General features: G+C 41.1%; 2 protein-coding genes across 7 annotated transcripts in view; both read right to left on the bottom strand.

The window, feature by feature from the left end:
- Nucleotides 1-5,519, bottom strand: part of RALA (RAS like proto-oncogene A) — a 28,370-nt gene extending 22,851 nt beyond the window's left edge. For 3 of the 4 annotated variants that reach the window (XM_015855005.3, XM_085537640.1, XM_085537639.1), the window contains exon 1: nt 5,450-5,519. The gene's annotated coding sequence lies outside the window, so the exon portion shown is untranslated. Of the gene's footprint in view, nt 1-4,978 lie in introns of all 4 variants that reach the window. The other variant, XM_015855008.2, reaches the window with a different exon arrangement.
- A 154-nt stretch (nt 5,520-5,673) lies between these two features.
- The window catches only part of YAE1 (YAE1 maturation factor of ABCE1), a 31,293-nt gene continuing 24,061 nt past the window's right edge, over nt 5,674-12,905 (bottom strand). For 2 of the 3 annotated variants that reach the window (XM_085537638.1, XM_032442547.2), the window contains exons 4-6: nt 8,576-8,746; nt 7,354-7,423; nt 5,674-7,106 (exon numbers count right to left, since the gene is read on the bottom strand). In XM_085537638.1, coding sequence (XP_085393764.1) covers nt 7,393-7,423; nt 8,576-8,746 — 202 coding nt within the window. In that variant the 3' untranslated portion in view covers nt 5,674-7,106; nt 7,354-7,392. Of the gene's footprint in view, nt 7,424-8,575; nt 8,747-12,905 lie in introns of all 3 variants that reach the window. The other variant, XM_085537637.1, reaches the window with a different exon arrangement.

Consider the following 12,905-nt stretch of genomic DNA (forward strand, 5'->3'; position numbering starts at 1 on the left):
CACAGGTAAAGCTAATAACCATAAATGCCCATTCAGAGTTTCTGGCTGACAGGAAACCAGTAATACACATACAGTTTTTGTAAAATACTTTGTGTATCACCACCTATGGCCCTGAGAACATTATCCATCTACAGCTCATAACCCACCCAGTTCTGAATGCAGGAAACATCGGTTAGCAATGCCTGCATAGGGTGTCCTTAGAGATGTTAAAGATGTACTGGTTAAAAGTAGGTTTCTTCCATCTTCACAGCAGTAGCAGAACAGTAAATAGCAGAGATCACATATTTAGATTTAAACAAGAAGACTGAGATGTAACTTGGATTAAGCTTTAGAACTCTGTCAAGTCCAAAGGTCAATAACAGCTCCTGCTCCAGCACACAACCACAACTGTGAGACAAGTTCTTGTCTGAAAGAGCACTGCAGCTGACAAACATCATTTAGGTAACTTTGCACTTTTAAAATATTCCTGAAATAAAAGCAACTGTATTTTTAAATGAACTGTTCTAAAAATGGTTCCTTATGTTGCACAGTACTTAAAACTAAATTAACGATGACACAAACCAAAGTAGTAATTCAGACTAGCAGCGTTCTTAAACCTATTATTGTTCTTACTGCACTCTTCAATTAACAAGGGAAAACAATTCAGTAATATCATTTTATGCACCTCGACAAGTCACAGTGCACATCTTCCTTCTCTGGTACTCCACAACATCACAGACCACACAGTTTCACAACTGAAGTTATTATATGCAGCCATCTTTTTTCACTGCAATGCTTACTTTTTAATAATCTTAGAAAGGTGAACTTGCTTAAAAGAAATCCATTTCTGATAGTAAGCCCAAAAGCACCTTCTCTTTCAAATTCTGAATGCCCAAAGTCCAGACTGTAACGCTTTCTTCCTAGGCTAAGTTTTTTTGTGTTATTATATACCATAATTCCAGTGTGTATGAATGAGCTGGAATCTCATGGCCATTATGCCTGATCAGCAGCTGGGAAAAAAGTACACAACAGGAGCAGGAAGAAAGGAGGCTTTAGCAGTTCAGACTCATACAGACTAGTGCTGCACCACTGATTCTGCATCATGAATTATGTTAGTTAAAAAAAAACCAAACATGTATTATACACTTAATAATTAGTGTTCATTTCATCAATGTAAAAGTCACAGAATTTAAGGTACAAGAAGGTCCAGCAAACCACTGGTGATGATCACACAGATCCAGTCACTGAAGCACTACAATGATCTTTCAAGTTAGCTATTGTTATGTACAAACTCTGACCTTATAGAAACCAATTGTTAGAGCATGTGATTTAAAGCATTTATTCTTAAATTCCAAGAGACCTGGGGCTTGGAATGAAGTTTAATTTGTATGTCATATGCAAAAGTGGAATTAAGTGGTCAACTGTGTAAAAAATTCTAATGTAGTACTATCCTACCAAAAAAGCTCGGCCACAAAGAAATTGCTTTTATTCAGTTCCTGAATTTGCTTATTTGGACCCCTGTAGTAATACTGACATAGTTAAGAATAAAATAAGCCTCTCCCACCTACGCTTCAAGAACGGCCTTCATGTCCATCATCTCAAACACTCTCCATGGGTGTTTGACTTGACAAGCCAGTGTGACAGACATCACTGGGCACTGAGCATATTGCACTGCTCAGTAATGCTTTTTTCCTGCCTGTACTGGTTATTTCATTTTGAAGTCTAAAATAAATTCCACAGGGAAAGGTGTGGAAGTTGTTACCTCCAGCCAAACAAATGCCCTTTAAGGAGAGCACAGCTACACTGTGCTGCACTGGACAACAGACTACACTGGTACTGGCTTGAAATGCCAGGTTAGCTTTCCTCTGTGCTGCTAGTTGTGCTTCATTCAAGAGGAGAACTAGCAAAAGGACAACATAGTGCATAGATGCCTTTTACTGTTCTGAATAGGACCTCCATGTTTGGAAGATATCCATGTTTACCACACTGTATTTAATGTTGATAGAAACATTTCTGCTTGCCTACATGTGGGTGTTACACATGAGTATTCTCAGACAGTGGGAGACAAGAATCAGAGTTAAAGACTGAGTCTAACAGTGACACAGAAGAGGACAAGAACAATTTGGAGTAAAATGAAACATATAACATGGCATGAATGAATGGTGGGTCCTTGCTACACACCCACTAAGCACAGGTGCCGAATTCCTTTGCAAATTCACATATTCTTTAATTCCCAGAAATACTCATTAGGTCATACAGTGTATTTACATGCTTCTTTTCAATTAAATTGTGTGGGCCACTGCACCAAGCACTCCCACACTGATAAATCAAATGATGTGGTAATAAACTTCCTGTTAGAGAAAAAATACAATATACTAAATGAGCTGTACAGATAGAAATTTAATCTATAATCATTTGAACAAAGGAGCCAATATCACAGAATAAGTATCATCAATTCCACTAAGTAACGACTGCAGAGTTACTATACAACCCACTCTATCTGTGCTACCTTTTTTGCATTCTTGGCTCCCCTCTGTATTACCGCCATAAACTGATAACAGCATAGCTTATTTTGAGTTCTCTATAGTAACTGTTTTTCATTATAATTACTCTTTACATTATCAAACATCTCCTACACACCTTTTTTTCCCACCTTTCCCCTTTGTGCATGGCATACCCATCTACCACCCCAGAAGCGCTGGGAATTTTGAAGATGCCTAACTAATCCTAAGCAAAACATTAGCAATAATGACTAAGTCACCCTCTATATGCAATCAATTCTCTCTCATCAGTTTGTTCTAGAGCAGCATTACTTAGCTTATATTGCATTTCTTTCTCACCTGCTTCCACACCTAAACCATTTTACTATAATAATAATTATTATTTGTAGGAATTTCAGATTTCACTGCTGTGGAAAGCTCGTAAGACTCAGCCTTACATGCCCAACCCTTTGCATATGGGAATTCATGCCTATCCAAAAAGAATGGACACGCAGCAGTGACCACCACCAAACCCTTGGTTGGTAGGTGCTCGCTCCAGCTCCCACTTGTTGATAAGAAGCAAAGCAGGATTTAACAGTTCCCTGGTCTGTCTGCAAACCATATTTCCTCTAGTTTAAGGGACTCGAAGCTCTTCACATCTACAAGAATTGGACACTTCACACTGCATAATTAACCAATAACATTTCACAACTACCCTGAGCTGGTTTTCTGCAACAGACAAAATAACAACATACAGCAATTTCTTCCCTAAGAAATTCATATGATGTTTTGCAGAATGTCCAGTGGATTTGCACTAATTATACCAACTGTTCTATTTTCTTGCTTCATCACATCCATTCTTCATTACAAAGGAAAGAACCCTAAAACAGCCACCTAGTAATTGAATGTGTGATGTGGGCAGGTTGTAATATATTAATAAGAATACTGTCACTAGCATACCAAACTGCCTTGTTCACTTAAAACACATTTCAATTTAGATGCAAAGTAATTTCAATAGCTGGGAGGTACCACGAGTTTACTGGAATTTGGCTGTAAGCACTCCTGAGGGGGTGAGGAGCTCCCTGCCCAGAACACACCATATTTGTGATCAGTAACTTATTCTCAGGGCCACCGTATCCTATAACACTTTCCTGGTTGGCAAAACAAACAAACCCAATCAAAGAGCTACATGATTTTCTCCTCATACAATTATTTTATCTTCTGTTGAGAAGCTGAAGGGCAAACAATGCTGTTGGCACTTAGCCGAGATGTTTGCCTCAACAACTTTTTATGTAACAAGACACCATACCTACATTAGTCTTTGTGACTCTCGGTGACTGGAATACATCAGGTTCTAAGCTGGAACATCCTCTGCTTGAGAAAGTTGCACCTCCAAGTCAGTTGCACTCAAAATCTAACAGGAGTAAAGGCTCATCATGGACAGAACACTCCTGTTTCAGTGAAACCCCTTAAAATATTTGCAGGGATGCCCACGTATAGCTTAGTGGTGATTAAGAACACAACTGTGTTTAGAGAAGTAAACCTGACTATGGTCCGCCATTTAGTAACACAGCATACTTAACCCCACAACTGGCTTCTCACTCAGGAGTCTGGAGGCTTTTTGGACTGTTCTGTGCAAGAGCACATCACTTAAATTTTTATGGATATTTTTTGGGAAAGACAAACATCATTAGCACCGCTAATCCCTGTAACTTCTATCACTTGAATGTCAGTGGGTAAAGAAAAAAAAAAAAAAAAAAGCTTAACAGGAACGACTGGATGTTGTGTTGAGGGACATGGTTTAGTGGGAGCTATTGGCAATAGGTGAACGGTTGGACTGGATGATCTTTTAGGTCTTTTCCAACCTTGGTGATTCTATGATTCTACGAAACCCTGCAGCAAGGACCTATAGATCACATAGTTCTTACACCATTTATTATGAATGCTCACAAATTCCCAGAATCTAAATATTGAGGTACATGCCATCAAATGAGTAAGCAGGCTAAAAAGAAGAAACAGGATTTCCAATTAAGAGTTCGGTTATAATCACTATTAATTGCACTGATAGCTCCTTTCCCAGAAGCTCCTCTCCTTTCAGTGTAACATTCAGTGGAAATGAAGGAGAACGACTGTTAGGTTTGGTTTTTGTTTGTTTTTTGCACAGATCTCTCCATAACCTATCATCTCCAGGCACTGGAGCACCAGCAGAGCTACACACCGCTCCCACTTAGGGACGTGCAACGCCTTGCACTGCAGAACGTGAAGCCTCCTTTCAAAATAGAGGTTAAAGCGTTAGGGTCACTTCGAGCCCGAGAACCAACGTCTGCATTCTCTAAGGGCAGCTCAGCGATGCCACAAAGTAGATACACACGTCGGACGCAGACATCTCTCTACGGGTGACTCCTGGGATGCACATGGCCCACTTAACATCTTTATTCTGAAAGACACTCAACGAGAGGAAAGGCGTGGAAGCGACCAGCCGCCACTAAAACCCCCAAAACAAACACCGCCCTGTTTACCTGATCACCTCCGCGGCACCGAAAGCTGCTTTTATTCCGGGAACTTACTCCGCACCCTTTCCTTTTGTCTCGCGGAAAGCCACAGCTCGCAGCAACGCCTTGCCGAGCGCAGCACCCGGCAGCACCACGTCGGCCAGTATCGCCTCTCCCTCTCCCCGTACCCGCCGCTCAGCCCGGCTCGGCCCTCGCCCTCTCCCTCCGACGCCCCCAGCCGCAGGGCGGCGACACCCGCCGGCACACAGCAACAGGAGCCGAGCATCCGTCGCTCCCCGCAGCGCCCGGCGGCTCGCGGGGAGGCTCCCAGGCCTCTCTCCACAGCCGCAGCAAAGCCGGCGGGCACGCCGAGCCCAAGAGGACAGTGCGGCGGGGCCAGGCCGCGGCACTCCCCCTCCATTGATAGCGGACGGGCACTGGCCCTTCTCTGACCGCAGCTCCCCCACCCCTTCTCCCCATTCGCTTCTCCAAGCTCACCTGCGGCTGGGCTGCCCGCCGGAGAACCGAGTGGGGCGGGCGGGGCCGGGCGGGGCGCAGAGGGGAGCCCTGGCACCGCCCCCGCGCGCGGCCGGCGGCGGGGCGAGGGGCGGAGCCGGGCGGGCTGCGGCGCAAAGGCCGGAGCCAGAGAAGCTGGCAGGGAATGGCGGGCGGAACCCGCTTCCGGGAAAGGGCGGGTCTGTGGGGGAGAGCGGCTTCCGGGCTGTCAGTACGTGGAGATTACGAGGAATTATCATGGGCAGAAGGGACGTGAAGCACTGAGATTATTAGATTATTTTTAATATCCGGGGAGCCGTCCGTGCGGGATGGGTTTTATAGCTCCCAAACAAAGCGGGGATTAAAAAAAAAACGAGAGTTCCCACGTTAATAACAAAAAGTCAAATAACAGCTCCCCGGTAACTGTATCTTTCACTATAAAGTCAGCAACTTAAATGGGAGCTCTGTGTAAATGTGACTTAAGCAACGCAGAGTAACCTGATAATAGCTAATGGAAATTGTAAGTACATATTTGATGTGGCTGCAGCCATTCTAGTGTTAGCCTCATTGAAGACACTGATGGCAATCAGAGCTTAAGCCAGCTGAGTTGGGTTTTGTTTTGTTTTGTTTTCAGAATGCTGGTGAGAATGGGTGGGAACATGAGCAGAAACTACACAGGCTGTCTCAAGCTCTTTCCTCCTCCCCACAACAGCTGTGTGTGGTTTCCAGGTTTGGCAGTTGGAGTTTTATCACCTCTGATGGAAATCTTCCACCTCCGTGTTAGTACAATGCAGCCTTTGTGTGCAGCTTGCTGAGCAGGTGCACTTTCAGACCTTCTGTGCTGTTCTCTGTTTTTGACTTTATGCAGGTTCTGACATCTTAGACATCTAGCCAGTGTTTAGGCCATCTCCCTCTAGGCTGTAGTTTCTTTGGCCTCATGTTTCAATATGAGCTAATTTCTGCACGCTCCTCAGAGTCTGAGAAACTGTTAGCAATAAAAGAGCAATCCAGATGCAGTTCTTTCTGATTTATTACCAGAATAAAGTCATTTACACAAAGAAAATTTGGATCCTGTTAACTAGGGAAGAAGGAATGCTGATAATAACAAGTCAACAGAACAGTAAAAAAGAGGCATATTTTGGATGTTTCACCACGGGGGAACATTTGCATGCTAACTAGGCTTAGTCTCTTAATGAGACCATAACAATGTTGAAGAATGATAGCATGACTCTATACATTCTGACTCAGGAGCCTTCAGGAAATTCTGGTCCAAATTTGGCATCTCTGAGTATTTACACACTGTATTAATTTATAAATACGTGTTTGCAGCGCTCCTCAGTTGAAAGTCATAGTTCAGTATAATACTGTGGTCTGCAGGTGTTCAATACTTCCTCGAGTGCCGGGAAGCCAAAATTAAAACCTTAATTTTGCCTCGAGTGATTATTTTGTCCTGAGCATCTGCATTCACCCGAAATCATGCAGTTTTAGGGATCTTTAATTGTGGGAAAGACATCAATTGTGGCTAACAAAGTGTATGTTCCATCACTGTTGTTTTCCCTTTTCTGTTTCCTTCACCTTTTCTTGATCAGTAATCATGCCACTTCACACTGCATGGAGGGAAGGAAGCTCCACTACCAACACTGACAAAGTCTTTCTTTAGCTGTAATAGCATAATAACACAAAATAAAAACAAAAACAACAAAACAAACAAACAAAAAAACAAGTACGTTCTTTTGGTCACTATCATTATGATTAGATCAGAGGTGAACCTCTGAAACTAAGCTCTTGATTGTACTGGTTTACTCTGCTTTGATTTGCATTGTAGAGAGTGCTTGAGAGCACACAAAAAAGGTTTGTTTAGGAAGAGATGCTAAGGTGCACTACAGGAATGCACCTGATACACTTACACTGCTACTGAGCATTCTGTCCACTGGAGCAGACCAGAGTCAGTTGAGCTGTTCCAGAATAACCTTCCCTCTGTAACACAAACAGTGTGATTGTGGTTACCAGGTCCTTAATCCAACTGTTTCATGCTATAGATACACTTCTGCACCGCTCTGCTTGACAAAATAAGCATAGGCTTTCTCCATTTGAACTCCCTTTATAGGTATCTTGTTTGAGACAGTGAACGATATTCTATTCTAAGTTTTTCCCATGGCCTGGGCTGCATGTTATAATGCAATAAAAAACAGTTTATAGTAAAAACCTCAACCTTTGTGTGTGCCCTGGTACCTTGCCAAAACCAAGTGGAAAAAAATCATCTCTTCAACTTCAAACTAGCATAATTATTTCCATGGAAATGCACTACATGAATATTTCCCATTCACTTGCTAACATGTGACTGTAGTGAAAGCATCTCTACAGAACCTGTGTCACTTTAGGACATTATTCTGGCTTTTCAGTGTCAGAAAGCAACTGGAGTGTCAGAGTGAGTGCTGTAAACTCTTCCTCTCTTTTGACTGCCTCAGAACTTAGGGTTGGGCTGTACAACGTAATTGCAGGTCTGAACTCATCGATGCTCTCTGGTCTTTAAATGCTACACAGTGGGCACCCGAAGCCATGTAGGCAGTGTAGCAGATATTTGGGTGTAGCTCTAAGGATATATGTAGTAATTGTCCTTTCTTGTTGTTTTAAAATGTATGTGCCAGAATTTGCACATTAGATACTTGCAGAGAAAAATTACAAACTGTAAGTAAGCAAAAATTTAATTATGTGCCACTAGTATTTTCATTATTTGCCATAAGGAACCAAGAAATTGACTGACAGAAGAATTTCAGTTATTTAAGAAAGCTGAAGATAGATGAAATACACAAAACATTTCCAAATCTTTTGGGAAAAAAACAGTGATGTGCAGCTTCCTTACATTAAGAACAAAACATACACATTCCCATTACAACAGCACACATTTTATTGCACACAGTATGTATCTACAGCATAATGAATTTAATACTATCGTTTTATCTTAGATTTCTATTGAATGAATGAACCCTGACCTTTGGAAAATGCAGTCTTCACCACCTTGCCACACATAAAACATCTGTTCTTCCTTCAGAATCTCAATAAACCTTCCAGGGTGTGAGAGACTTCATTTTGTTGAGGACAAAATAGAAAGGAAACAAAATCACCTACTGGCTTTTGTGGATATCCTCCAACTTCAGTGCAGGATCAATTAGGCTGGCATCTGCAGCGTCTGTGGGTGTGTAGGCCTTTGTGTTGAGTTCCTGAGCTGAAATCAATACAGAGTTGGTAGGATTTCTTGGTATTATGGGTAATTTCTTCTCTTTTATGCTGCCTGCACAGCTGTAATAGAATTTATTAGAAAACATTTTATTACCAATGCAAGGGGATGTGAGAAACATATTTGTGATTTAATGGTTTCAAAGTAGCAGGGCTGAAGAAAAGAAATCAGCAGGCTCAAATCCACCATGTATTCTGGGAAAATCACCCACCAACAAAAGGAAAGAGCTAGAATCTTTCACTTTTTCACTTTGCCACCACCTCATACCAGTTACGAGAAATTGTACATTACAGAGAGGATGGAGCAAACCAAACTATTGCTTGGCTATAGGTATATGTCTGGACTATATGCTTCTGTCCACTTTTGTTGTTTGTATAAGAGTTGATGGTTTTTATTGACCTACTACGCTTGCAGTATATACCTGGCATGCACAAATGGAGGCTTGGTACACAGCTCCCTCTTTACACAATGGAGAGTGATGATTGTTTTAAGGGGATGATATGTGTATCAGGAGGTTGAGCTTCCCTCTGAGTGTGCTCCTCAACTCTTAGCTCCCATTCTCTATCCTCCCCCCTCATAGCAATGACCTTTTCAATGCGGACCTCCAGCATATCAATGTATTACTGATTTTGCCATAATCTATGGGCTATTTGCTCTTTACATGCACTTTGTCTTTATTTTGAAGGAGTGCTGGAGCAGCTCATAAATAGATGGTTCCCTGATTTCAGCTACAGTCACCAAAGAACTTGAATAATGGTGCAATTTCTGCTTCTGGCTATAAAAATGATGAGAAGTCATAGAAAGATGGGAGATGTGGGATAAGCAAAGAGTGCCTGGTTATGAATATCACTTGTGCTGTCTTTTATAAACCTGTAAATGGAAAACGTCTGTGTGTGAAGCCAGCCTTCCCACGTTCAGTTCATGATGTTAGTTCAAATCACAGTCGCATGTCCATAGTACCTTTGGGAAAAGACTCAGACAATGAACACTTGGAGATTATAGTGCTAGCATCAATCAGAAACCAAATGTAAGCCAGCTCCTGACTCCGCTCTGAGGACAAGATATGCACTGTCAGAATCAATGTATTTCAACATCCATGACCATTTACTGTGAACCTGTTTTTTTGGTTTTTTGTTGTTTTTTTTTTTTATATCTGTCTATACATCTGGCACAAGAAGATCTTAATCATTTTCAGTGAAAGGAGGAAACAGTCAAAGCTTGTCAGCATTACATGCCTCAGTCTGCAGTGCCAGAAGTGTATCCAGTAAGCTGTGATCTGAACTGGCTCAGTCTCTATGGCTGTAGTGAAATAAAATATAGAGAAAAGTATTCTGATGTTACTCTCAGGGACAAAATATTTACACTTTATAACTGTGGAGATGATGTAGAGAGTTAAGGAAAGGTGAAAAAAAAAAACATGTAGTATTTATGGATTATGGTAGCTATAAACTATAGATCATATGAGACTAGGCAGTGAACTTGTTGCTTCATAAAAGCTATGCAGCATTGGATTGAGCTAACCTTGGATGGAAGAACAGTTAGGATTGGTAAAAGAATTGATTGAACATTATTTTTGATAAACACTGATTCAAGTTCCTGTTGCACACTCATTTTGTAATTGTGTCACTGCTTGTTGCTGTAAAATCCCATGGCACTTCATGAAAAAAAACACACAGTATTACTTCTGATCTCCTGACCAAGCATCAATTCAGTGTAATCGCATATACCTCACACACCCTGCAGTTCTAACTGGAAACATTGGTTTTCACTTTCAGGGCTGTGTCCCAGTTCTGTATTTCAGCTTGCTGTGGGCTGTTATGTGGCTCCTCTTTTCTCTGACTGACAGTTCAGCTGAGGGCTTCTGGAAATATGTGATTCCAAGAAACTGCTGGAAGTGGGCTAGTGGAGATATTGCTGTGATATTCTATTTTTCATTTTTTAACTCTTGAGCTGGGGGGGAATAAAAGTCAACACTGGATGAAAGGTTAGCTGAGAAAGTTCCTATCCCCTGAAAACAAGCAAACAAATGAAAACACAAATTGCATATTGCTCTGAATATTGTATTCCCAGAAAATCTTTCAAACTGTTAACCTTAAAATGTATCAACAATCTGCAACATTTTCCCTTTTCTGTAGAAAACTGTGAGCATCTTCACAGAAACAAATAATTAACTTGAATGCAGGAATATGCTTGAGAATCTATTGATCCTTTCTCAGCAGAACGAAGTACCATTCACTGAAATGGAGGAATAATCAGAAATGAATGAAATATGAAATTACTGAAAATGTTTTCACACAAATCACAACGCTCCCATGGTGTGCGCTGTTAAGCTTATAACTGTGTCAGGAATGTAGCAAGATGCAGAAAACAAATGACGAAAAGTAAACAAAGTAATAATAATAATGGATTTCTTTGGAGATTTCTAAGGAAGCATATAAATTTTAGCCTGTATGAAGAGGATAGAATAATCTCTCATTATTTGAGAGTAAGAGTAGATTTATCAGGGGAAAACTTATTTTGTAACTGCACACATCAAAGTTTCTCTTAGAAGCAGTTTTTGCTGAACACACAAACTGATACTTGACAAACTTCAAGGAACGATTGGATGTTATGTTCTGTTGAAGGACATGGTTTAGTGGGAGCTACTGGTAATAGGTGAGTGGTTGGACTGGATGATCTTTTAGGTCTTTTCCAACCTTGGTGATTCTATGATTCTATTATAGTAATCTAGAGCAGGTGGGCATGCAGGATTCACACATTAGTTCCTCTTATTTGCTATTAGCAGCTTAGCCAATTGCTCATTTTTTTTATTCCATGAACTGACCCAATTAAAGATTCTTGTATCTAACAGCCCTGAGATGCTATACTCAGAGCATTTTTAATTATTTAACGCTTAACTCTTCTCTGTTGCGTGGAAATCTGATACGATGGTTCTGAATACTGGAACAGCACCTCGGTCTGAGGAGCTTTCTGACAATACTTCAGTTGTTTCTCATGGATGATCTTAATTAACATTACAATTTTGTGTTGGTGTGAAGGCTACTACTTGTTTTGGAATGCTTCTCTTGTTATGAAGAAATGTCACTATCCCTACTGTGGCAGAACTATTTCAGATTGTTTACCTAAACACATACATCTGTGGAAAATATTGCATATTTTAAATATTAAAAATATTAAAAATATTGCATATTTTACATATTAAAAATATTTAAAATATTGCATATTTTAAAAGTGAACTTTAGGCTTATCAACCATGCCAGACTGTGACTACTTACACTTCAGGTCTTTCTTTGTTTGTATGACAGCTACTGTGCAGACTAAGCAAGAGTAGCATGCTCATGATTACACCTGTGGTGACTTTAATGCCAGTTTTAAAAACAGATGAATATGTAAAAGCATAAGCCAAGCTAAATTTAGGGATATCAGATCTATCACAAATGTGCAATAACATCATCAATTTACTTAATCACCTTTCACCTCTTTTGTAAAGGCTAAAATGCCAACATATTCAACTCTTTCAGCTGCATTGATTGTCCCTAATTTATATCACAGAATCACTACATCTCCCGAGTCTGAAGGCTCCCACAAGGATCATGAAATCCAACTCCCAGCTATGCACAGGACCACCCAGAATGCAAACCCAATGTCTGAGAGCACTGTCCAGATGCTCCTTGAACTCCAGCAGCTTGGGGCCACAATCACCACCCTGGTGAGCCTGTTCCATGCCTGACCACCCAATCAGTGAAGAGCCTTTCCCTAACCCCCAGTTCTGTCCCTCCCCTGACCCAGCTTAATGTCATTCCCTCGACCTCTCCTTCTCCTGATCCTGCAGGACAGGATCAAGGAACAGCCTGCAATGCTGCTGCAGCATGGATACTGAAAGAAAAGGACTCACTAACTTTTTTTGATGATGAGGAAACCAGATGTTTACCTCACATTTCTTCTGAGGAGAGCAAAGCCAGTGTAACGGTTTAACCTGGCAGGTGTTTCAGCATCATACAGTTGTTCATTCACTCCTCTCTTCCCGGTGTGGGGAGAGAATTGAAAAATACCCTATCAAGTAGAACTCATGGGTTGAGAGAATACTATTTACTAAGATACAGAAACAAGCTCTCCACCTCCAAACCAATGCCCAACCTGTCCCCTGAGCAGTGGAAGAGCCAGATGAACTCCCACCCCATTTAAAATTCCTTCTGTATGATGATATATGGTATGGAATAT

The sequence above is a fragment of the Coturnix japonica genome, chromosome 2 (assembly GCF_054131305.1).
Source record: "Coturnix japonica strain WE chromosome 2, WE-NBRP24, whole genome shotgun sequence".
Lineage (NCBI taxonomy): Eukaryota > Metazoa > Chordata > Aves > Galliformes > Phasianidae > Coturnix > Coturnix japonica.